This window comes from Acipenser ruthenus, chromosome 3, assembly GCF_902713425.1.
Source record: "Acipenser ruthenus chromosome 3, fAciRut3.2 maternal haplotype, whole genome shotgun sequence".
NCBI classification, from domain to species: Eukaryota; Metazoa; Chordata; class Actinopteri; order Acipenseriformes; family Acipenseridae; genus Acipenser; species Acipenser ruthenus.
In genome coordinates, this window is record NC_081191.1 from 105,305,644 (window position 1) to 105,333,324 (window position 27,681).

General features: G+C 36.8%; 1 protein-coding gene across 4 annotated transcripts in view; it reads left to right on the forward strand.

Moving 5' to 3' along the window:
* The window catches only part of LOC131730250 (neuropilin and tolloid-like protein 1), a 65,181-nt gene extending 42,148 nt beyond the window's left edge, over positions 1-23,033 (forward strand). Inside the window, exons 7-11 of one of the 4 annotated variants that reach the window (XM_059020408.1) lie at positions 3,123-3,351; positions 7,462-7,575; positions 14,305-14,854; positions 15,860-15,934; positions 22,212-23,024. In XM_059020408.1, the coding sequence (XP_058876391.1) occupies positions 3,123-3,351; positions 7,462-7,575; positions 14,305-14,854; positions 15,860-15,920 (954 nt within the window). In that variant the 3' untranslated portion in view covers positions 15,921-15,934; positions 22,212-23,024. Of the gene's footprint in view, positions 1-3,122; positions 3,352-7,461; positions 7,576-14,304; positions 14,855-15,859; positions 15,935-18,478 lie in introns of all 4 variants that reach the window. The other 3 variants (XM_059020407.1, XM_059020406.1, XM_059020409.1) reach the window with 3 other exon arrangements.
* Positions 23,034-27,681: the final 4,648 nt, after the last annotated feature.

Sequence of the window (27,681 nt, forward strand, 5' to 3'; positions counted from 1 at the left end):
CACAAATCTGGTATGCATACATCCTGTTACTACCCCGGATAACAAAGGATGATCTAAAAAATAAAAACCTGTCATCTGATACTGTCGAGGTCTTGTGAGGAAGTGGAGTAGTGGTTAGGGCTCTGGACTCTTGACCGGAGGGTTGTGGGTTCAATCCCCAGTGGGGGACACTGCTGCTGTACCCTTGAGCAAGGTACTTTACCTAGATTGCTCCAGTAAAAACCCACCTGTATAAATGGGTAATTGTATGTAAAAATAATGTGATATCTGTATAATGTGAAATAATGTATAATGTGATATCTTGTAACAATTGTAAGTCGCCCTGGATAAGGGCGTCTGCTAAGAAATAAATAAAAAAAAAAAAAAAAAAAAAAAAAAAAAAAAGGTACTGCGTGATTTAAAGGCAGATTCATTTGTACTGTGTCATGTTGAAAATGGCCAGTAATATTTTACTTAAAAATGTAATGAACAAACCAAGAATTACAAGAAGTATAGCTAATCAAATAAAGAAAAACTGCACTTTCAATGGCAATGTCAAAGTCAACATCTAGAAATCGCTTTTTTAATTAATGCATTGTTGGTTTTATTTTTAGAAAAATGTTATAACGAAGTATTTTTTCTTAGCTCAGTTTTAGGCAGAAGGATATTTAATAAAAAATTTAGTTATTTAACCCTTTTTTAAGTGCAGTGAGGCACTTCAGGGTGTGTGATATACTCTAATATCACACACCCTGTCGTGTCATATTGCTTACATATTGAATACATCATAATTGTACAGAAATGTACAGCATCATTTATGTTCCAAAATGTAGCTCTTAAATCCTTATTATAAAACAGTATAATGTAGCTCTTAAATCCCTATTATAAAACAGTATAATGTAGCTCCTAAATCCCTATTATAAAACAGTATAATGTAGCTCTTAAATCCCTGTTATAAAACAGTATAATGTAACTCTTAAATCCCTATTATAAAACAGTATAATGTAACTCTTAAATCCCTATTATAAAACAGTATAATGTAGCTCTTAAATCCCTATTATAAAACAGTATAATGTAGCTCTTAAATCCCTATTATGAAACAGTATAATGTAACTCTTAAATCCCTATTATAAAACAGTATAATGTTGCTCTTAAATCCCTATTATAAAACAGTATAATGTAACTCTTAAATCCCTATTATAAAACAGTATAATGTAACTCTTAAATCCCTATTATAAAACAGTATAATGTTGCTCTTAAATCCTTATTATAAAACAGTATAATGTAGCTCTTAAATCCTTATTATAAAACAGTATAATGTAGCTCTTAAATCCCTGTTATAAAACAGTATAATGTAGCTTTTCAATCACTATTATAAACCAGTATAATGTAACTCTTAAATATGTATAACACAGTATAATGTAGCTCTTAAATCCCTATTATAAAACAGTATAATGTAGCTCTTAAATCCCTATTATAAAACAGTATAATGTAGCTCTTAAATCCCTGTTATAAAACAGTATAATGTAACTCTTAAATCCCTATTATAAAACAGTATAATGTAACTCTTAAATCCTTATTATAAAACAGTATGATGTAGCTCTTAAATCCCTATTATAAAACAGTATAATGTAACTCTTAAATCCTTATTATAAAACAGTATAATGTAGCTCTCTTTTTAAGGACAGCTTCGAAGTTGCTCTTATACAGCGAGCTTGAAGTTTCACATTCAAAAACACTCCAGGTATAAAATGGTCATGATATCATACGAAAGTACACCAAACATAACTATAGACTATACACGTGTAAATGACACAAACATTTTAAGATTTTTTAGATTGTTATCATTTTTATTGCATTTGTATTATTTAAAAAGACATTAACCAAATGCACAGTAAAACCTGTCTAACCTTTCACCTTTACATACTGGTATTCTGTTTCGGGATCATTTTAAGGTTCTGTCCAAATCCCTATTAAAAATAATGGTGTGATACCCTCTATAATCCACAGTCTGTCGATTATGGAGTCCAGCGTGATTTGTAAGTCTTGTGTATCTAAAACCAGAGTAAACTTTACTTTGCAGTCTGATGTAGCGTCCTGTGATTATGGTACATCTGCAGTATAATACGTGTTTACATAATGGAGAGGTTTCTTTTCCTGTTGCCCATCAATGCATTTAATCAGAAACACAAACATAATGTAGCCTATTATATAATAATAATAATTAACAAAAAAAACCCCCAAAAAACATTGCAACCTGCATAGGTAATTTCTTTGCAAACATACATATTTTATTAGTCATGTATCACAATCTACAAAATCTACTAGCATTTGATAACTTGCTTATTATCACCACAATTAAACGTCCTGGCAGGAATATAATGGGAGTCAGCAGGGACACACTCCTGGTAATATCACTGTGAGTCTTGTCACGCTCATGTCCCTCTGCAGTCATAGTAAAAGGGTTTGACTGTACTGAAATGTTGTGGACTGTCACTAATTGTTAAACTATATGTTTTTAACGTAACATAGTTTTAGGGGTAAATCATGTCATAATTCTTGGATTCCAGATCATTGAAATCCTATATGTACCTGGTTTTAAAGCCCGTGAAGGTGAAATGATGTTCTAAATGAGTGTCTGAACTGGAGTATAAAAATCGGAATATCCTGGGCCCCCTTAGACCTCAATCCTCATTACTGACTATGCTGTAATTAAAATCAAGCACCCATAATTTACAAAAGGTTGAGAAGTTGTTTAAGGGCATATTTTTAACACAATGACTTAATTATATCTAAAAGAAGAAGAACACATTTTAATTTTACAAAAACCATTACCAGAAAACAGTACAATTAAGGCCCCTTAAGCAATAAAAGTCAATTAAAGACTGAAGTAACCACTTTAAAAATGGCAAGCCTCTACGTCCAACTAAAATCCCACCTCCTTTGTTGTGGAGTCCTGCAAGAACAAATAGCTCCTGTCCATCACACAACCGTGCACAGCAAGTGTTAAGGAGTCTGATTAAAGCAACAAAAAATGACTGGTAAAAAATACTGTTAAAACTAAATGCTGTAACTGAGTTCAGCAATGTTTGCCTTTTGTTATTGAAATTTGAAATGCTTTGTCTACTGTGTGTATCTTGCAGATCTATCTGCGGTTCTTGGACTATGAGATGCAGAACTCTAATGAGTGCAAGCGGAATTTTGTGGCAGTCTATGATGGGAGCAGCTCTGTGGAAGACCTGAAAGCCAAGTTCTGCAGCACTGTGGCGAATGATGTGATGCTGCTGACAGGGCTGGGGGTTATCCGCATGTGGGCTGACGAAGGCAGCCGCAACAGCCATTTCCAGATACTTTTCACATCTTTCCAAGAACGTAAGGAATTTAATGAGTCAATCTACTGACAGGGCAATTTAACCCTACATTGAGCATTTTGTGTCTGGTGTTTCAATTCAGTGTCAATTGTCAGTCAATCACAGTTTTGATTCCTTCTCCACAGGTTTAAATTTAGTTTCTAGCAGCAAATACATTATTTGCCATATAATTATTTCTAAGCGTTGAGAAAATCAGGTGCATTAAACCAGCAGTAGATTCTGCAGTAGATGAACTGTCTCTCCTCAGTAAGTTATTGTGGTGTCTTGATGTGCATTTTTGAATTAAAGAAAGGATGGAAACACACCAATATGTTACCAGTATAAATGCAGGTCATATAGAAAGAACAGCAATTTGCAGCACAGATTTGCATGTGTATAGTCAGTCTCTCACTCTGTAAATTATGAATGCTGCTGCTTCTTGTTGCAAGGCAGTTTCAGTCTGACAGTTTGGTGAAGAGCTGATAGTAGATGGTTGGTTGGCCTGAGCAAATTACTTAAAATTGATTAGTCCTATGGGCTGTACTAGAAAACACACGTTGCTGAATTTTCCCATCCCCAAATTCCTTGAAGGAATTAAACGCAATAATTGAGGAACGTTTCCCTCCAAAACAATGTTGCTATACTGGCAGCCCATGGTGGTCTGACACCCTATTGTCAGAGTTATGGCACACCTTTTTTTTTTAAAGAGCTGTATATGAGTGCACTTCAAAAGAAAGGAATAAAATAAGGCATTTGAGATGTTATTGTTAGTAACCTACCTTTAAACAAAAATTCAAAATAATCAATCTTAATTCTATTCTTCAGGGCCTTTGAACTAATCCGATCTTCAGGTACACGCTGTGCGTTTCTGTGCATGAATGTGCTGCCCGGAGCTTTCCCTTTAAAAGAAAAATGCCTGAATGTTTAAACAGTGGCTGTATAGGAAATAATTCATGAAAGACATTTAGATTTAACATCGTCACTTTTGGTTTCTGGTCCTATCACTCAATTATTATTTAATTGAATGTTCTAGTCTGAACAAAAGAGCAATTATAATGCGACAAGGAATTAGTTTCAGTGGAGCTTAGTCTTTACCTAGCTTGTGTGGTTCTACTTAAAATGAGTGGTTCTGAGGAACAGGACACCACCTTGTGGTCAAATAAAGATTATCCTTAGATTGTTATTCTGTAGAGGTTTTGCAACATTGAATTATGAATGATTCATACTCTGCACCATATATCATCCATTCCATATATAGAATTAGCAAGAATGTATTGCAACCTTAAACATAGATATTTACAGCAGCTCAGGGCGTCTGTCAAGAAATAAATAATATGTACAGTAGAGGAAGAAATAAATGTGGAATTATAAAAAATATATGTATTTGTTGGTAGTGAGTAGTTATTATAATACCGTACATGCTTCCTGTCCTGTAGTTCATATAAACACATCTGTGTTCACCAACTTGGCCACAAGACAGCTGTATAAACCAACAGGCAGGGTCAGCATATCAAAAGTCCAGATTCCAAATTGTGCCTGATGATGACAGCATTTTTGATTATTACACTATGTAACACAATTTTTGTTCCTGGGTAGTAAGTGTTATTTCCTAATTGCGTATGCCTCAAAAGTATAGAAAATGGCTATTATTCCCCACAAACTTTGCTTTTGTGACCAGGAGTGATATTTTGAAATTTACCTATTTCTAATGAGAAAACAGGCGAATTTGTGTCTTTTCGTTCACATAAAGTCAGAAAAAAACAACATATGAATCCAAATTAACATGTATTTATACTAGGGTAATACAAAAATGACTACAAAAGATTTAGAAGTGAGTAGTTTTTCGAGAGATACGATTATACTGTAAATCACTTTCACGAATCAGCCCCCAAATGTAGTCTCCCATCATGTTCTCGTTATACTGTCCTTCATTGACAGCTCATCCAGGAACCTCAAAGCCGTGGTAACAAGTACCCGTCTCTTCCCCTGGCTCACTCGGTGCACCTCAAAGAGGATCACAACAGCATCAAGACCTTGCTGGACGCCTTGAAGTATGATGAGTACGGCTGGGACCCCCGGAAGGTGCTGATGCCACCACTTCACATCAAATTGGGCCTTATGAAACAATTTGTCAGAGCTCTAGATAAGGAGTCGGCAGCCTTCAAGTACCTTCAAGACTTCTTCCCTAAGCTGTCTGAGGCAAAGGTCAAAGCCGGTGTCTTTGTCGGACCACAGATAAAGAAGATCCTGGAGTGCAATGAATTCCCCAAGAAGCTCACTAGTAAGGAGAAAGCGGCTTGGAACAGCTTTGTCGCAGTGGTTCGGGGCTTCCTGGGCAATCACAAGGCCGAAAACTATGTGGAGCTGGTTGAGACTCTGGTGAAGAACTACGGCACATTGGGCTGTAGGATGTCCCTCAAAGTCCATATCCTTGATGCTCATCTTGATAAATTCAAGGAGAACATGAGAGCGTACTCGGAGGAGCAAGGCGAGCGCTTCCACCAGGATATACTGGACTTTGAACGCCGCTACCAAGGACAGTATAACGAGAACATGATGGGAGACTACATTTGGGGGCTGATTCGTGAAAGTGATTTACAGTATAATCGTAAATCTCGAAAAACTACTCACTTCTAAATCTTTTGTAGTCATTTTTGTATTACTTTAGTATAAATACATGTTAATTTGGATTCATATGTTGTTTTTTTCTGACTTTATGTGAACGAAAAGACACACATTCGCCCGTTTTCTCATTGGAAATAGGTAAATTTCAAAATATCACTGTCCTGGTCACAAAAGCAAAGTTTGTGGGGAATAATAGCCATTTTCTATACATTTGAGGCATAAGCAATTAGGAAATAACACTTACTACCCAGGAGCCAAAAAAAAAAAAAATTTGTTACACGGTGTTATTACTATTTAACAAAAAAAAAATGCTACAACAATAAAAAATAAAAAATCTAGTTCTAATTATAATGAATACGATACACCCACCTGTACAAAATAAGGATGTTGTCATTTTATCTTGGGGTTTCCGATAAAATAAAATGACAGCCTTATTTAATATGCACAGTTGTACTTTAATCCTAATATAATTACAATTACAATGATTATCCTGCAAATACAGGAAGTCACCTTGGTACTTATTTACCAGACAGTTCCTGAGTGCTCTACTGATGGGATAAAACACTGGCACTTAAACACAAAGAGAAGATTGTAATTGAATAATTTCCAGGCTCTGAAAATCCTTCTCTTAACCCCTAAATCACGTGACTGTCTTGTTTTAGGGCTCATTATAACAATGCCTGTCACTGAGCAGTTACTCTGCTGCTTGAACTTATTATGTGCTGCTACTGTAGCTATCAACACCTTTCTTTTTGTTCAGCCCCATTGTTTTATGAAAGTAACAAAAAAAAAAGATTAGGGAACTATGAAACCGTACTGAAGACTTTCTAATAATTCTCAAGTGTTTATTTGGTAGTGTTATGATATTTTTAGGTGTAATCTTCTGTAAGATAGTGCTGTGAATGTTGCACTGGAGTAGATAAGTCTGAAATAGTCCTCTTGTTGATTTGAACCATGAAAATTAAACTCTACTTGTGCCACTGAATTACTTCATATTCCTGTTGCCAAGTCGTCATTCTCTCAATTCCAAGATTATTAACAAAGTTGTTTATGAAAGATCATAACTTGTGACATTCTGGTGGATAGTATTTATATAGATATATATATAATATATATATAATATAATATATATTATATAATATAATATAATATATTTGTTTAATTAGCAGACACCTTTATCCAAGGCGACTTACAGAGACTAGGGTGTGTGAACTATGCATCAGCTGCAGAGTCACTTACAACTACGTCTCACCCAAAAGACGGAGCACAAGGAGGTTAAGTGACTTGCTCAGGGTCACACAATGAGTCAGTGAGTGAGCTGGGATTTAAACCGGGGACCTTCTGGTTATAAGCCCTTTTCTTTAACCACTGGACCACACACCTCCTATATATTTAAATAATAAAGAATGCTTTAAAACAAATGTATTTGTTTTGTTTTCACTTCTGATGCTTTCTAATAAATGTTATAAATGTTGTCTACCAATTTTGCATCTTCTGCCAATTTCAGCTCCCTGTGAAGCCGATGCATTCTTTTGCCACAGTAACATGTGCATCAATAACACTTTGGTTTGTAATGGAGTTCAGAACTGTGTGTATCCGTGGGATGAAAACCATTGCAAAGGTAATGTGAAAAATCTATGTTGTAAGTGGACCTCAGTTGGTCGTTCTTTATTTGATCAGTTTGAGATTGTGCTGATGGGCCACTATATGCTGTCAATACTGAAGGCATACAGTACTTTTTCTGCATTATATAGGCAGTAGATAGATAGATAGATAGATAGATAGATAGATAAATAGATAGATAGATAGATAGATAGATAGATAGATAGATAGATAGATACTTTACTTTTTCAAAAAACTTTATTAAATCTTTAAAAAAAACATTTAACAAAGAACAACATTACAATATCACATTTTTCTAAAATAATATTATTTCTTAAAAACTAGTATAGCAAAAAAAATTATAAATAGATATTAATCAATTCTTCTTCAGTTTCACATAATACCCCTCCTATACACCAGTTCATGTCAAAAGTTTCTAAATCACTCATCATTTTATAAAAATTAAAATCTAATTTAATTCTGTTAATGACTAGCATTCTAAAAACAATAATAATATCTTCTTCTCCCACTCCAGTTACTTTAGCTTTCCTGGTTTTTAAAATTGACAATTTAGCTTGTCCTAACAAGAAATTAGCCAACTGACACAGATATTTCTTTTTTTTGTGTACTGTACACCAAAAATAAAAACACTTTCAGAAAAAACTAACCACAGCTGTTTAAAAAGATCTTTCATCAGTCTAAAAAGAGGGATTAGTCTATTGCACACATTATAACAATGGAAAACAGTTTCTCTAGCAGCACAAAAAGGACATTGGTCATTTATTGCAGGGTCAATGATACAGAGGTAGGAGTTAACAGCAAGGATTGTATGCAGCAGCCTCCACTGCAGATCTCCTGCTCTCTTGGGCAGTGGGGGCTTGTAGAGGGATCTCCAGGCTGGTTTTGCCTGCTCCTCTACCCCCAGCCGCCCTCTCCAGTTTGTGTCTGGAAGCCCCTGCAACTGGGCTTTGTTTTTTACTTTTGTACAGATTTCATATAGACTGTCACTGTTTGTATTTGACAGGGGGAGATCTGTCAGATGTTTTACTTTTAGCAACAGTCTACCCTCCTCACTATCTTGACTGATGTTTGGGGAGATTGATAAAAAGGAAAAGGAGTTTCTGGAGGGGTCTTTGTGCGCTCAGTAAATGCTCTTTGCAATAATTCTTTATACTCACTAGGCATCGCTATATGAAACTGAGAGAGTAACCTCGCAGCAACTCTCTCTGAGTGCATTCCCAAAACTGAGGACAAGCTCTGCGGGCTCTGCCAGTTAAAAGTGTCCAAGTCCAGTACATGGTGGTTTTGTGACCCCCGCCTTCACCATCAAATTAGAAACAGTTTGAGAATCAGTCAGCTGCACTTTAAAAACAGGGTTAAAAAGCAAAGGATTTTCTAAAAGCCAATAAAAGTCCAGAGCTCCCTTGCTCAACCCCACTCTCAGATTCTGCCATGCTCTCAGCAGACTCTGGTAAAAAGATGGGAGGCAACTAAAATCAACCTGAGCAATGTTCATTAAAAAGAGTTGTTTATCCAGCCCCATCCCTCCGACTTGTCGCAAGAACAGCACCGCCAGCTCTGTCCAGACAGGTTTCTCTGCACTGTACAGTATCTTCTTTACTGTCTGCAGCCTAAAAGCTGCAGTCCTGCTAGATAGTTCCATTAGCCCCTGTCCGTCCTCCACTAAAGGCAGGTAGAGGACACTCTGCCTCAGCCAGTGCAGTCCATCCCAGAAGAAACTCAGAAATTCCTTCTGGATTTCTTTGAGAAAGGTCTGTTGCGGTTCGACACATATAAGTTTATGCCAAAGTGAGGAGGCTGCTAGGTTGTTAACAACGAGGACTCTTCCCCTGAAGGACAGCTTTGGTAATATCCACCACCACTTCTGAAGACGCCCTCTCACCTTCTCCAGTACCCCCTCCCAGTTCTTCTGTATGGCTCTCTCATTCCCCAGAAAGACTCCCAGGTATTTGATCTCATCCCTTTTCCACAGTAATTCGCTTGGCAAGACTGGGGGGCCAACATCTTTCCAGTCTCCTATTAATAAAGCCTCACTTTTTTGCCAGTTTATTTTAGCAGAAGAGATTTTCTCAAACATTTTCTGACTTTCACAAATACTGTTAACAGCCTGTTGGTTTGTTATAAAAACAGCTATATCATCTGCATAAGCAGAAACTTTTATAGGTTGAAACAGACTTCCAGGGATGGATATTCCAGTCAGCACTTGTCTAAGTCTGTTGATTAAGGGCTCAATAGAAAGGGAATAGAGCATCCCGGAAAGAGGGCAGCCCTGTCTAATACCCCTGAGGACTGGAAAAGGTGCACTCAGCCCCCCATTGATTTTCAGCAAACTGAAAATGTCACAGTACAGGAGCTGTATTTGGGCAATAAAGCCTGGGCCAAATCCGAAAGCTTCAAATACTTTCCATAAATAATTTTGATCGACTCTGTCAAAGGCCTTCTCCTGATCAAGGGAGATAAGCCCAGCAGTGAAACCAAAGAGCTTGGAGGCAGCCAAAACATCCCGAATTAAAAAGATATTGTCAAAAATGCACCTGTCTGGGACACAGTAGGTTTGGTCACGATGTACGATGTTGCCTATCACAGTACTCAGTCTATTTGCCAGGGCTGTAGCTATTATTTTATAATCCGTTCCCAGCAACGACACAGGCCTCCAGTTTTTGATACTGCACAGATCTCCTTTCTTTGGTAACAGGGTTATAACAGCTCTCCTGCAACTCAAGGGCAGTTCTCCTTTATCCAAACTTTCAGTGAACACTGCATACAGATCATACTTTAGCAATGTCCAAAATCCTTTAAAGAATTCAACTGGCAGCCCATCTATTCCAGGGGTTTTACCCCCTTTCAGCCCCTGGAGTGCATCAGAGAGCTCCTGTACAGTTAGGGGATCATCCAGATCCTTTTGTGTGTCTTCAGAGATCTTCGGTAGAGCCTCCAGGAAGTGCTCGATTTCTTCAGGCTGCCCTCCAGCCTCCGCTGTGAACAGCTCCGAATAAAAACTTGTAGCAAAACGCCGGATCTCTCCGGGCTCCCTCAGCTCTTCCCCTGCTGGTGTCTTTAAGCAGTGTATGATCTTCCGTTGCGCACTCTTCTTCTCCAGACTGAAGAAAAACTGTGTGGGCGCGTCGATCTCATTGATATTCTGTACCCGTGACCTCACCAAGGCCCCTTGCACTTTGACATTCAGCAGGTCGGCAAGCTGCTGTTTTTTACTTTTGAGGTCTTGAATCGACCTACTATTTAGATTGGACTGCAGAGCTCCCTGAAGCTCCATCACATCCCTCTCCAGCTCTTCCAGAGTCTCAGTCATCCTCTTTGTGACATTAGCAGTGTATTGCTGACAAAACAATCTGATCTGCACTTTTCCCACATCCCACCATTGCGCTAGGGAATTAAAAAAGGCTTTCTGCAGTCTCCATCTTTCCCAGAAGAAAATCAGACATTTTTTAAAATGGGAATCTTTCAAAAGTTGTATATTAAAGTGCCAGTAAGACCGCCCTGGTTTAAAAGAGGGTAAAGTTACACAAACAGTTATAAGGTTGTGATCAGAGAGACCAGTAGGGGAAATAAAACACTTTGTTATCAGGTTAAGACATGGCTTAAAAATATAAAAGCGGTCTAGCCTGGCCAGGGAAATGATATTATCACAAATTTTGACCCAAGTGTATTGTCTGCTTTCTGTATTAAAAGCCTTCCATACATCTGTTAAATCGTGCTTGTTTAAAACACTTAAAAGCTTTCTAGCAGACTGAGGGTGTGGTTCTGGATGATTGCGATCTTCTGTATGTTTCACAGTACAGTTAAAATCACCTGCTAAAAACACCCCCTCTTCATCACTACAATCATCTAAAACTTGGTCTAAAATGCAAAAAAAAATGTGACCCTTTCCTTCCCATCATTAGGTGCATACACATTAATAAACACAAAGGAATTATCCCCCACCCTCGCTTTCACGTTAAGCAATCTCCCTTTTACTACCTCAGTAGTATTAATCCAGTCAGGTTTAAAAGCCTCTGAAAATAAAACGGCAACTCCAGCACTTAAGTTTGACCCATGGCTAAAAACAATCTCCCCCTTCCAGTCTATAGCCCAGTCTGTCTGATTTTTAATATCGGAATGTGTCTATTTTTTTCTGACTAAGGTACTCAAACAAAGCTGCTCTTTTCAATTCATCTCTACAACCATTAATGTTTAAAGATCCCATTGTAAAATAACTCATATTAGAAGGAAAGGGAAAAAACATACAGGAACATGAAACAGTAAAAACACATACATTCAAAAATAAAATAAGTGTTTTATAATTCATTTTATTCTATTTTTTAAACTGTTTACGGACTTTGGCAATTAAATTCTTTAAACGCCAGCCTTCTTGCTCAGTAATACCAGAGCCGAAAAACATTTCTAGATTTGGGAAATGCTCTCCAACATTTATCCCTCTCTGCCCTTTTGTGATTTCTAAAAACTCTTTAATTCTTTTTACACTATACCCCGCACTAGGGAACGAGGACTCTGAGCCTTGAGAGCAGTCAGTAAAACTCGCTTCTTCCTCGCTGTCAATCTCAGAGCTATCCTCTGGTGCTTTACAAGCAATGCTGACGCTCCACATCTGTTCTCCACTCGTTTTGGCTTGAGGGCTGGACTGCACCTCCTCGCTATCTTCTGCATTGCTAGCTTTTTTACATGCAATCTCATCTCTCGTTCTTTTTTTTCCCTGGCGTTTTTTTTTCGGGGTTTTGAAATCTGAAAAAGATTCTGTACCACCTTCCTCCATTTTCTCTTCCTGACCCACACTTTCAACCTTTTTGCCTTCTGTTTTCTCTCCCCCCTCAACCTGTACAGCTTTCCTAGCCTCCTCTATAGGTCCAGCAGACACTCCCTCTGTCTCCGCTTCTGCTCTGCGCTCCTGCTGCTTGCTGACGATCGCCTCTTCTCCACCACTGACTTCAGGTGGAGCGATCGGCTTTTCAGCGCTACTCTTGACATTTTCGCTCACTTGTACATCTGTCTCTTTTGCCTGATTATCATTTTTCCCCTCAGTTTTATTTTCCTTTACTTCAGTTGCACCCTGACCACTGCCACCCGCACTCTCGTGATCCCCGGACTCATGCTCTACATTCTGCCCCTCAGACTGCCTGTCTTTCTTTCTCTCCTCCTCCCTGCGCTCGCTCTCGGCTTTTTCTTTTTCTTCGCTACCTGTATCAGTGGGCTTTTCTGGGCAATTATTAGCTATATGCCCTTCTACACCGCAGTTGAAGCACTTCATTGCTTCTGTGCTGGCAAAAATTATATAATCAGTCCCCTCTATTTTAAATTTAAGAGACACATTTAATTCCTGATTTATGTCTTTTAAAACCATATTTAGTTTTCTACGAAAAGATACAATATGTTTTAATTTCGGAGACTTGCAACCAAGCGGGATTCTTTGGGGGCTAGTTACAATCTGACCGTATCTCGACAGCGCCGCTTCCAGTAAATCATTTTTTAAAAAAGGGGGTACGTTTGATAAAATAACTCTTCTGAAAGGTACCGCAAGCGGCGTCACAGTAACAAAGGTGTTATTAATCACAATCCCCTTTTCCACAACTTTAGAAACAAGATCGGTGTCACTCAAAAACGCAACAACCGATCCGCTCATTCTAGAGGCAGATATTATGTTGTTACATCCAACAACTTTTCCTAACTCCAAAACACACTGCTCCAAAGCCACAAAACCTTCCGTCACTATTTTTATCCCGTGGCGGCGGGTTAACTTTTCAAAAGGAACATTTGAGGGAGCTTCCCTCCCCCCTGAGCTGGCCATATTGGCCTTCTCAGAGCTGACCCTCGTCAGCTACAAAAACACAAGACTCAAAAAATAAAAACCTTCACTCTCCCACAGCAGCACACACTCCTCACTCTCCCAGCATGCACCACTAGACAGAAAGAGTAGATAGATAGATAGATAGATAGATTCATTCATTCATTCATTCATTCATTCAACAAAGGATGTTGATGAAGGTTCTCCAGGCTTGATGTGCTTTACGATTGGGTTTTTAATTAAAGTTCCCTAAGGTATATAAACTACGAGCGGTTATATATGAAAATAGAGTTTAGTAATAATGTGTTATCCATTTATTCATCACTGTTAAGACATGTATTTAAAAATAAATATGACTGAAAAAGAACAGTGCTACGAAAGCTGTGCAAAAACATAATTATAGAACATTTAAAAAATTGTTTGAATTAAGCTTTTAGGGTATTTTTTGTGACTTTCAGTTATGGTTTATGGTACTGTATGGTTCACACTATCATAGATGTTAAAGCAGCATAGCTTACAAATCAGATCTATAGTAGGAGACAAGATGGTTTTGAATACCAGTACGTCTACTAATTTACTGCAAAACCTTGGGCAAGCCATTTCAACTCGTTGTACTTCAGTGCTTCCAGCTGTGAAACGGGGAAAGAAAGACCTAACTATAAATAAGTTATTGTATTTCAAGTAATCATTAAAAGAAAAATAAGCTACATTTTTTAGATATGGCCCGTACTGTAATCTGATGCTAAAGGGCTCATAGTCAGTTTAAGTGGGGTTTTTATTTGTCTTGTAAAATTTACATTTGTTCTTTTTTGTCTGAAGCGTATAATAAGTCTTATGGATTCTATCGTTGTCGTGTGTGTGTGTGTGTGTAAGTGTGATTGAACGTGCATTATGGGTAGAACTGTAACCACGCATTTTTGTTTCACACAGAAAAGAGAAAAGCTAACCTGCTGGATAACCTCACAAACACCAGCGGGACTATAATAGGAGTAACCTCTGGCATTGTCATTATCCTTCTTGTTGTATCTGTTATAGTTCAAATCAAACAGCCTCGCAAAAAATTCATCCAAAGGAACGAAGACTGTGACCAAACAGTGTTTCAGGAGGTGTTTGAGCCCCCACACTATGAACTCTGCACGCTCAGAGGAACGGGGGCCTCTGCTGATTTGATGGACATTGCCGATGACTTTGAGAACTACCATAAACTGAGACGGTCTTCGTCGAAATGCATTCACGACCACCACTGTGGATCTCAGATGTCCAGCATCAAGGGTAGCCGCAGTAACCTCAGCACGCGGGATGCTGCTATCTTAACTGAAATACAGCCCCAACCTGTAATCCCACCCACTAACAGGAGGAGCATCCTGGTGATGAAGCACAGCTATTCGCAGGACGCAGCGGATGGATGCGATCTGGATGAAATCGAAGAGGTGCCCACGACAAGTCACAGGCTCTCCAGGCATGATAAAGCGGTCCAGCGGTCAGTATCCATTGATTTTTGATGAAGACTATTACATGGGGACTTCTATGCCCAGACATCAATTTCTTTCTTTTTTTTCTTTTTTTTTGAGGTTACAACTCTCTTCTTCTTTGTTATTTTCCCTCTTTCCATTTAGACCTCTGAGTATCATTCATAACGAATAGGTTAAAATGTTCAAATACAATTGCTCCCAGGCCAAAGAAAGTTACCATGTTGTTGAAATCTTATAGTTTTATACCAAACCAAAATGCATGTTGCCTCACCTAATGGGGCATTAGTGATGAGACACAGAATTTTGCGATGCAATTATATGATATTTGGTGCATGGAAAATATTAAGAATTAATAGTCCAGTGAAAGGACTGAACAAGTATGTTTTGAGCCTATTTTGTCTTTTTTTTCAAAAAGGTGAAGTAGAAATGCTTGTTTTGTGATTAAATAAAGCACCTATAAATTATATTTAAAAATGTAGTGCTCATAGAATATTCTTATATACCGGTAAAATAAATATATATTTACATATGCAAAAAAATGATACTGTAGTCAAAATAAATCTTTCTACTCAGTAAATCAGAAAACATGGGCATGATCCTGTTTTTTACAGTCTAATAATGAGATTATTTTTATTGTATAACTGCACCTTGATTGCTTGTTGACTAAAGGAAAGATTAAACATTTACAAGAACATGGTAGTTATGAAGCCCTTTTTTTACAACCCATAGCACATGCAAACATATCTTTTATGTATCGTTGTTGTGCATGCACATTGTGTGTGCTCGTGTGTGTGTGTTTGGCTTGTATACACGCATTACATCCTTGTTCTGTACATTTCAGACAATAATTGTTTTATTGTAGTATTTCCTTTTCATCTTTGCATGCAAGTGTTTCACACTTCACTAAAACACTTCAAATCAAATGTACTGCATTTATGTAGCCTATGTATGCATATATATTTTTTTCTATGCAAAACATTATTATATTAAATGAAATAGCCATAACATTCCAGGTTCTGCCTCATTGGGTCTCTAAGCAAACATGAATCTGAATACAACACAACTAGGGTCTAAGAGACAAACTCAAGGTAAGCAAATCAATCTAAACAAAACTCAAATGTCTTCCAGTCGTTTTCCTAGTTGGTGTTGAGAATCTGTTCTGAACCTTTAACATATCAGTGGTCTTTCTTTCTTGCTTTCCTTTCCTCCAATTATTTTGTTTAACGAGTGACTGATTTGGAATCGTTTTTTAGTGTTCATTTCAATGTAGTCAGTTATAGTTGTAATTATTTTTCCATGGTTTCCGTTGATATGTTGCAAAAGCTTTTAATGCAGAATGTTTGCTCACAGCGCATTCACACTAAACTGTAGATACTAACACTTGCAGTTTACATTTGAATAGTATTCATTTGTCATTGTATGCAAACTTGAATTTATGTAAATACAATATGGTTTATCCTCATTAAATGCAATTCTTGGCATACCAAATTAAAGATATGCAGGATATATATATATATATATATATATATATATATATATATATATATATACACTACCGGTCAAAAGTTTTAGAACACCCCCATTTTTCCAGTTTTTATTGAAATTTAAGCAGTTCAAGTCCAGTGAATAACCTGAAATGGTACAAAGGTAAGCGGTAAACTGCCAGAGGTTAAAAAAAAAAAGTTTAGGTTACCAAAAACTGAAAAATAATGTACATTTCAGAGTTATACAAAAAGGCCTTTTTCAGGGAACAAGTAATGGGTTACCAACTTACAGCTGTTCTGCAGCAATGGAAGTAAATTAAGCCTTGAAAGTTGATGCTAACAATTCCTACAGGTGTCCCAACTTTTGTTGATTACTCACAAACCCTCTGTCTGTATAAAAGCAGTGTTGGAACAGACTGTGTTACTACACCCTCTTAAGCATTATTTGGACAGTATTGTACTGCAGGAAGTAGTATATTACTCTCATAATGGCGAGACAAAAGGCAATTAACAAAGGAAGACAGACCATTATAACCTTTAAAAGTGTAGGTCTTTCCTTTAGAGAAATTGCAAAGAAAGCCAAGGTGTCAGTGAGTACAGTTTCCTACACCATCAAAAGGCACTTGGAAACTGGAGGAAACTCTGACAGGAAGAGGTCTGGCAGACCCAAAGCCACAACAGAATCAGAAGACAAGTTTCTGAGAGTCAACAGCTTGCGTGATAGGCGGCTCACAGGACAACAGCTTCAAGCACAGCTTAACACTGGTCGAAGTAAGCAAGTCTCAGTTTCAACTGTGAAGAGTAGACTTCGAGCTGCAGGTTTGACAGGTCGAGTGGCAGTAAGAAAGCCATTGCTAAGATGGCAAAATAAGAAAAAGAGGCTTGCCTGGGCCATGAAGCACCGCCAGTGGACTACTGAAGACTGGAAGAAGGTCTTATGGACCGATGAATCAAAATTTGAAATCTTCGGTTCATCACGCAGGGTTTTTGTACGCCGTCGAGTAGGCGAAAGGATGGTTCCTCGGTGTGTGACAACTGTCAAACATGGAGGAGGAAGTGTGATGGTCTGGGGCTATTTTGCTGGATCCAGAGTCAGCGACTTGCACAGAGTGAGTGGCACCCTGAACCAAAACTGCTACCACAGCATTTTGCAGCACCATGCAATACCCTCTGGTATACGCCTAGTTGGTCAGGGGTTCATCCTACAGCAAGATAATGACCCAAAACATACCTCCAGGCTATGTCAGAACTACCTTAGAAGAAAAGAACAAGACGGTAGGCTTCAAATCATGGAATGGCCAGCACAGTCTCCAGAAGGGTGAAAGCAAAGCAACCTACAAGTGCAACACATTTGTGGGAACTTCTGCAACATTGTTGGGAAGAACTTTCCGAACAATATTTGATTTCCATTGTAGAAAGAATGCCACGAGTGTGTTCGGCTGTTATATCTGCAAAAGGTGGCTACTTTGATGAGTCAAAAATTTAGATTAAATTTTGTTAAACAAAACGATTCCATGATTTCTTTTTTATCTCCAATTGTTTATTTGTTCTATGCTTTAATTTCAGAGTACATTGAGACATTAAACTGCGTAAATTTCAATAAAAACTGGAAAAATTGAGGTGTTCTAAAACTTTTGACCGGTAGTGTGTGTGTATATATATATATATACTGAAACTTAGATAATATCTCTCTATTAAATATATATTTTAGAACCCTTTGAATATCATTGTGAAATGACATGAGAGATCTTATATATTTTTTTATTCTGTTTCAAGATACAGAATTTGACAATATTTTGACAACATGCTTATATATATGGAACTCCTAACAATGTTGTATTACAGTTATTAAGAATATATACATATACTGTAGTTAGCTTTTTGTGTTTCTTTAGATGTGTATTTAGATGTTGCAAAATGCTAAAATGTCTAGTCTTTTTTTCAATCTTTTGTAGTTTAGTAATACATTTTAGAAATGACAAACTTTTTTCTTTTTTAACAAACTGCACATAGGGTGTATTTTGAAATCATTTTAATTTTATGTACCAGTTGATATTCTGTTGTTGTCTGTGTTTTATCACTTTGTGTAATGTGTTATTTGTGATGTATTCTGCATTCTGTTACATGTGCATTGTTTTCATTATATAGACTGCTTGAGAATAGTGCATTCGTCCTGGATGATTTCGAGCAAGCTTCAATGAAATATGAAAATATGGACCGGGAATATACACCAGCATGATGTTTTATGGACTTTTCTTAGTGGAATATTTTCATAGTATTATATAATATTATAACAATATCATTTACTCCAATAAGAATGGCAATAAGAAGCTATGACATTTTAAAGCGAGAACTTAACATTCAGGACAGAAACTTGAATTCAGGTATTTTGCCTTGATTGTCACTTTTTTTTATATATATATATACATGTATTATGCTGATCACAATGAAGAACAAGTAATATAACAGCTTCGTATTTTGATTAAGTAGACTGCTAAATGGAAATGTGTGACAAAAAAGACAACTTTTAATATTTGGAAAAAAGTATTATTTCATGTTTTATTAGCTAAAAAACTTGTTAAAAGCATGCAATTTATATTCCTGTTCTGTGCAACTAGGTATACATTATATTTTGTGTCCAATGCCTGCTACCTGTATATTTCTATGAAATATGTTACACTAATAACTATTAATTACTATACCTATTTCTTTCATACATTTTAAGTTACCAGGCAATATAGCATAAACTTTAATAAGGTTCGCTCACAACTATTGCTGAACATGCATTGCATTTTAACATCTATACTATTCTACTTGAAAGAAGATCGTGTCCATATCGAAATGAAAAAAGTTTGTCTGGTAAGAAAAGAAAGAAGCAATTTAAATGCATGCTAATAGGTGGTCCAACCAAATTTCAAATATAATTCAATAGCATACCCTTATCTTCTACCACTATTCAAAGTGACAGGATTTTGCTCACAGAGGCAAAACTCAAAACTCAAAACATACTGTATGCAGGATTTTTCTGTAATAAAATGTGAGATTGCTTTAAATTAAATTTGGCTTTGAAGAAAAGTCATTATTTTGACATAAAATATGTGATTTATAATTTTAAAACACTGTCCTGGTGTTTACTGTCCGTGTTGTGTTTTGTGTTTTGTTCATGTGTTATTTGTATACTTATGCAAACTTTGTTTTCTTAAAAAAAACAAAAAAAAACTCCTAAAACAGATGCTTTTAAACATACAAAATGCTTTGTAAATAAAGAAAAAAAGTCACACGATATTCTTTTAGAATTTTATTTATTTAAATTTGTGTTCATTTTGTTTTGTGTTTATTTAGTTTATTATTTATATATACTGTAGGTTATACAATACATTTTTATACAGTAGTATATCACTAAATGCATTTTCCAATAATTCATCTACATTGTTTACAATGGGTAACAACACATTTTTCCATGGCAACAGCAGATGTGTCAGTCTGCTCTGTAAGGATCAGATTCCGCGTCTGCACCTATGTGGTGTATAATATTGTTAAGAGCAACCCAACTAGTACTAGTATTCCAAATAGCAATGAAACTATGAATCTCCCACTAACAGGTATAGAAAGTATAATAGTGATTTGTAAAAGGTATAATTTGAATAGCTGGAAAAAAACAAACATATAATTTTTGAACTAAATGGCATCCTGAGATCATAAACATCTATTGATTCGAAATTATACAAACATAATTACCATCCCAATGTAACAGACAGCGTATGATTCACAGTGCCCCAGAGGTGAGACAAGGTCAAAACCTGCTAGAGCAAATGCCTGGCTCTTTTGTACCATGTACCAGGATCGCCGTTTTGCCTACAGTCTGTATACTGGTTAAGGTATATGAAGGTACAGTATACTAAAACACAGGGCAACTGACTTTGCCATGTGGATGTCAGCATATGCTATTTGTGTGTGTGTGAGGGAGAGTATGCATTGAAATCATGAAGGTGTGACCTGAGATGTCTCCAGACAGTTATGAGAAACTCTTAGTTACACCAGGGACTCGATTCTCGAATATTGATGCACCTACATCAGGAATTAGATTGTCTCAGTCACAATCCTGTTCATGAGTGTTTCCCAAATTGGCCTGTAAGCATCAACATAATATGTAAAATAGACTATAATTATCTAAATAAAAAGTTCATGTGGTCTTTCAAGTAAAATAAGAAAGTAAAGATCTGTATTGTATTAAATGCTTGGGTCCCTCAGTAGCTCACTTGGTTAAAGCACTGCAGCGTGGTATACAGTGAGTCATAAAGACAGAGGAGCACAGGTTTGCATCCTCACTGGGCAAAGTCGCTCGTTTCAATGGGGATTCCACATGACATTGGGGTTAGGGAAGCAAAACTGTCAAGGACTGTTTCTTCTCCTGGTGCTAGAGCGACCCTCTACTGGCCAGACGCCTGGTGGGCTCAAGCACCTACAGGCCAAGCCATTGCCTTCCAGAAGCCAGTAGCTCATGGACCTCTGCTCTTGAGTTCCTGGGTGTAAAGAAGCAATTGGCTAGAACGTAATTTTACATTCTAAATTAGGCAGAAAATCGGTCACTCTAAATTGAAAAAAAAGCAGCTCAGCTGAACATTTTTCATAGCTATTTTATATTATTTGTAAAATGAGACACATGAGTCCTCATTTCATTTCAATATCAAACTGGGGCTGTAGCCAGTTCTGTCTGCAGTTTAGAATCTACTATCCAGTCTGCAGCCGGACACAAAAGTCAAAGATCACCTGTTGGTATCATGGTTTTGTATTACTGCTATTTATTAATTCAGTTAAAAAATGAGTTTCCTACCATTTGTTTGTCAGTGGGTATCTCATAGCCTGCTTGCATTTGCAGAATGGATGTTCAGTACTGTTGGTAAGTCAATGTGCATACTTTTAGTAACACCCTGTGTCAAGTGTTTTGCTTGTAGGCATATGAATGGGATGACAATCCTTCATAATGTTCAATAGAATGGGCTGACCACAAGCAGATTGAGTACAGAAGCTGAGCTGAACACCACAAAGGTGTAGCACATGCTGAATTTACAAAGAAAGAACACAACAATGAAAGTTAATATATCTCTTTACTATAGGAAAACTGTTTTCAAAGACATATTTTCTGCATCCTATAATTACGTTCCTCAATTTGAAATAATACACAAGGTTGTTTTCTGGAATTTGAAAACTATGTCATGATGTTAAAATAGACTGCGTGCCAAAAAATCATCTTTTAAGAAGTGATGCTTACATTTTGATTCTTACTGCATACTTCATATTACAATTAAAAATGTGCGTGCCAATATTACCAACCTGGAACTGAAGCACAATATCAGCTGATGCTAAACATGTAGAGGTGCAGAAAATAAGGCCAGTACAGTGCTCCCCCTTTGTAATGCGGTACAGTCATGGCTCCCATTTGCCCCATAATGCCATTACACTAACACAAGTATTCTCGTTATACAGCAGAACACAAACAGCACGGTCTCTTAACTATGGCTCCCGACTACAGCGTTATAAAGTGGAAACACTGCATAACTTTATTTTTACATTATTTTTACATTTATGACCACATGATAAAAAAAAAATAGTCTTATACTGTTAGCCTATACAATAGGGAGTTAGGAAGTTAGCCTATACAATAAATACAACATATACTGTTCGATATATAATGGGTTATGCATTATAAGTTTAAAAATAACATAACATTATTTAGTTGTATGCATACTTAACCAGTAGGTACTGTATATACCTACTGTAATAAGCACTCTAACACAAACACTGCCCCTGTTTATGATGTTGAGAGCCTGAAGTGACGAAATACAAAAACAGACCTAATAGTGTTTTCATTTTTCTACAGGCAGCGACATCAGCAAACTGCGTCTTGCCAAGTATGACATCCAGTGGAATTAACTCCATCCTACACGAAAGAACTGCTGTTCTCTGAAAGTTTAAAAATGTATTGTGACCAAGAAAAAAAAAAAACTTTTTATTGTGATATGCATTTGATATGTTTTGCTAAACTTGAAGCCAACATGTTGTGATGCAGATGTTTTAATTACAGTTTCTTTTAGATTTACTGGTATGGATATTGCAGCCCTCTACATTGGGTTCTGTCCATTTTCTTCCCTTAACTGTCTGGCTGGTTGAGGCTGACAGATATTTACACTTTTTAAACTTGCAATGCTTAATTCAATTTGCGGCCCTATTAAGTCTTTCCTGGTTGCCCAGATTGATTTAAAACGGATGTTCCCATCACTGATGGTGGTAATTTGCAAAGGATTTCTGAGTAATGCCTGGAGTTGAACATTACCATCTCATGTCATCTCAGGACCAAAGTGATTTATTTTTACTCCATCCCTAAGGAAGCATTAATCCAAGACTTAGTGGGCTGACTCTAAAACTCACTTTTCACTATTCTATAATGAGCTGCATCTGAATGGATTAAAGGTCTTAAAATCTATTTTACTACCTTGTATTACAATAAGCAACATCATCAGTGATGCTCTTTTTTGTGTTGTTGAATATTTTCATTAAAATGATTTTGTAACTCCAAAACGTCACTGATTTGTTACTGATTTGTGCAACTCCACTCCTTGGAATCTGGTTCATCTGGTATTAGTCTCCCTTTCCTCTCTGGTATCTCCTCTTAAAGTTATTGTAGCTAGCAAAATAATTCCATAAATTGTACTTGTTGTGCACTTTCATTCCTTATATACTGTATGTGTCAAATGTGCAGTTTTGAAAGAAACACGTAAGCATGTATTTTTTTTTATTTTAAAACATTAGATATGGTACTACACTTGGTTTAAGACATTTCTGTTTACAAGCCAAACTTTAAGTTAGTTTTGCACTTCCTTGATCATTTCACCTGAAGGGTGAAATTGTCCCTGCCCCTTCAATTACTTATTTCCTGTCATAAACCAACCAGCTGCTTCTGAGGTGTATTGTAGGAAGTGGAAGTGACCTTAAAAAAAGCTGAAAACTTCCATTAACCTAAAGTAGTACCAGATATCATGTTTGGTACAACATGTATTTCTTTAAAAACTGTAGATTTGAGACCAATGTACAGTAGCTAATGGAAGTATACAACAGGTTAGAGTCATTATTTTGTTAGCTACAATTACTGTAAGTGATCTGTTATGACAATGTATTTTTAAATTAAAGCTAGACTATTACAGTGCACCTTCATTCCACAGTCTGACTTACACATAACAAAATAATATTGAAAAAAGTGAATTAGTGAAGAGTCCTTATACATGTTAACTTGACATGTGCAATCTTACATTGGACCTGTGAATCAAGAATGGGGGTGAGCTGTTTAGTGTGGCTCTGTAAATTACATAAATTGAGAAGTGTAAATTACACTATAAAAGCTACATCATCCAGTAAAACACTTTAAGGAGGCTGTGTGGTCCAGTGGTTAAAGTCCAGGGCTTGTAACCAGAAGGTCATCGGTTCAAATCCCACCCTGCCACTGACTGACTGACTCACTGTGTGACCCTGAGCAAGTCACTTAACCTCCTTCTGCTCCATCCTGTGGATGAAATGTTAAATCAATGTCCTATTGTAAGTGACTCTGCATATAACACACAGTTTACAGCCTACCTCTGTAAAGGTATGAAGAATCGGCCAACCAGTCTTGCAAACTGGTACTTTAACTATCATGTTTAAGTTAATCTAATTAAATTAGACAGGGGCGCTGGGCAGTAGCACCCCCTGGCTTTGCATGGCTTCCATCATATACAGCTCACAGTTTTGTTCAATGGCTTTCAGCACCCCCACTTTAAAAATGGTTCCAGTGTGAGTGATCCTGTGCCGATCGAAATGCTAGCAATCTCAGCTAGATAGACTCCTGCTGTTTGTCTGGATGTAGAGCTAACAAAACAATGAAGCAAATCTTACCTAATGCGGTGTGCATTACCATCACTTTGTAGATCTGACATGTTCTTGTATGAAAGATACACACATTATGTTAAACATGTGGAGTAGTGGTTAGGGCTCTGGACTCCTGACTGGAGGGTCGTGGGTTCAATCCCGGGGGGGGGGGGCACTGCAGTTGTACCCTTGAGCAAGGTATTTTGCCTAGATTGCTCCGGTAAAAAAAAAAACAGCTATATAAATGGGTAATTGTATGTAAAAATAATGTGATCTCTTGTAACAATTGTAAGTCGCCCTGGAGAAGGACGTCTGCTAAGAAATGTAATAATTATAATAATGACTCTTCTTGAGTGTATTTCATATTTCCTGTGAAAGGGACACTGTACGGGACATACAGGTAAGATATAGTTCTATATTAGACATTCAGAGATATTCTAGTAGAAAATAAAAACAATGACAAGGGTTGCAGTGAATTGGTTATGAAACTAATTAAGGGTGGATATAAAAATCCATCCAGTCATGGTTCTCAAAGGCTGGATTGTGATCCATTAGCCTCAGTGCCAGTCTATACATTGTAGTTGTGGATAGTGAGAGGAAGGATCTTAACAAAGCAGCACCTGGCATCCACATGGTCATCCACATTGTTGCATATGGAGCAGGGCACTTCAAACTCCACAGTGTACCCTTCTGAAATCAGTGATCCGGCAGAAGAAATAATTGCACCATGAAATTAAGGCTAAGGAAAAATAACATCCCTTGCACATTTTTAATGAATGCATCCTCAAGACTTGAGTCATGTCTCTCCACTCACACTCGCCAAGTTACAGAGCTACTGCATAGAGTACTTTCATTAGTTATGTCAAATGTTTGGAAAAAAAAAAAAGGCTGTACTTAGGTTCTAACCCATAGCTCCCAAGTTTCATCAGTTGGAATACTGGTCTACACTATTTGCTGTGGACAGTGATTATTCTGACCCGGATTATTAAAATGACATTCGGAATCAAACAATAATAATAATAATAATAATAATAATAATAATAATAATAATAATAATAATAATTTGGCAGATGCCTTTAGCCCATGCAAAGCTACTGTATTAGATTGTGCCTGACAACATATATTTTTTTTACAACACCTTAAAAAAAGTTGTGGTGAGAGGAACTGTATGCACCCAATGTATTTGTGGGTGTTGTAGTTTGTTTTTTATGAAAACGTTCATTACTACTTGAGAAAACTCTTGTACTAGAAAACTCTAAGTCCCAGAATTCAGTGACTGGTACATGCGACGCATGGCTCGAAATGGACGTGCCTTTGTTTTTAAGATGTTGGTTAGTCATACATCGTGGACAGATTACCAACATAAGCATTATTTAAATCAGATTATTTATTTTAAATCCGAAATGATTTAATTAATTAAATCATAAACTGACACACTTGTTAGTTGAAGTACATGGTTCATAGATTTGATTTTTAAGTCATTAATGTTACAAATTTATTTTTGTTTACAAAAGTAAAATTATGTATTCGTTAATACTGAAGACAGCTCAACTGAGATTGCAGCAGGCAAGATTTTAACAAGCTCATGCCAGCAACACGTCTTTACAAAGTGGACTTGAACCAAGGAAATATATGTATATGGTAACACAAAGAAAAAAATCCCATGTGTCAGATATGAAAGTAATTACTTGCACATACCAGTGCTTCACAACCTGTTGGTTTTGTTTCATAAACTAGCTTTGCATGACTCTCCCTCTGTCAATAAAACACTGAAAAGCATCAACAAATGTTCCTATTAAGATTCCTGCTCTCTTACTCCACTTGCATTAGAAATCATTAGTGCAAATTAATTGTAAGTATTTGCACCGGAGTAATATTTGTATTGCCACTTGTTTTTTTTTTTTTTTTTTACCAATAATGATATAAATTGTAATTTTGGTCATATTGTCCAAGAACCAGGTTACAATAAAATTGTCTTTAATTGCACAGTAAATATTTCTTCTTTCTCTTAGGTGGCTTGTTGTATGTTGTTTTTAAGGAGCTTTTTTCATCATCCAGTCCAAGCAAAATCTATGGTGATGCTTTAGAGAAATGCAGAGTACATCCAGAGGTATTTCATAAAATACAGAGATGTAAATTAATTGTTGCTACATTGGGTCCTATTCAGAAACAATCACTTCACATTACCAATTACAGGGGTGTGCAATTCTTATTGCGATACCCAGGATAACAAGATTTGCCTACTTTGCCCATCGAACAAGTGGTTTTTATTTATTTATTTTTCCTATGTTCGTTTTGCGGCTAGAAAGACACTCCGTGTATTTTTTATAGAGCCACGCAAGTTTCTGACAACTGAATTGCGGAAGGTTTACGTCCCACCCCTATCACTTCTGATTGGTTAGCTGTGGAAGAAGCAGAGCTTCCATCTCTACATTCCCATTCCATCATCAGTGGGCAAAAACATTTTAACTGAATCTGAGTCCATCAAAGAACCGCACACCCTTGCAACCAAGGCCTTCCATGCAAAAGGATCTAATGACTTATAGCACAAAAGGGACGTGCCAGAACCGTCTGTGACACTGTAAAGCTCATGGTAATGTGTTTATGTATTAATTCATTTATGTATTTCTGAGTGAGAGTAGTGCAGGGAAAGAATGTTGCCCTCCCCAAAAAAAAAAAAAAAAAAAAACCATCATGGTATGAAACCAGGATCACCTGCTGCATCGGTGTTCCATTAGCCATCATGGGACAAGAGGTTAGATGAGGAAAAACAGCTGTAAAATGTTGTAGACTGTTTAAAAAATATATAATAATTTGATGGAGCCTACTGTTAATATTGCATGCATTTTAGTTGAAAAACAGTACAAAATGTAGAGAAGCTTGACAGGTTATGCACAAGTCCATTAAAAATGTGGGGTTCAGCAGTTACAAAACAAAGAAGTGAAGAAAAATCTGAATTCCACAAAGCAGCAGTAATAGTTGGCAATGATTTCATATCTGTGATGCAACAAACTGAAACACCTGGACATCAGGAGCTGGATTCAACTTATAGAGAAAGAATGGAAAAACAGACAGAAGCTGTTTAATATTTGACTAACTCCAATTGTTGCTTATGACAGTTGTACTCTTAGTATGTTATTTAAATTTAGGAGCAAATGTGTCCCAAGCTGCACTGAAAGGAACATTTCCTTAAAGTATGTTATACATTTGTTAAGGTGAGGTGGGGTCACAGGGAACCTTTTGTGTATCTTGAGTTTAGTGAACCCGTCAAGCTACAAGGCTAGATCCGCCCCTATTAACTAATTGACTGATTGTGTTCACTGTTAAATAAAACCAAAATCCTACAAGTTATATTCTACTTTTTTGTGTGTGTGTCTTGTGCGACGGGGAGGGGGCAAGTAGATTTTAAAGAAGGATTTTTCTAGCATTTTGCCCCTTTTTAAAAATTTCAC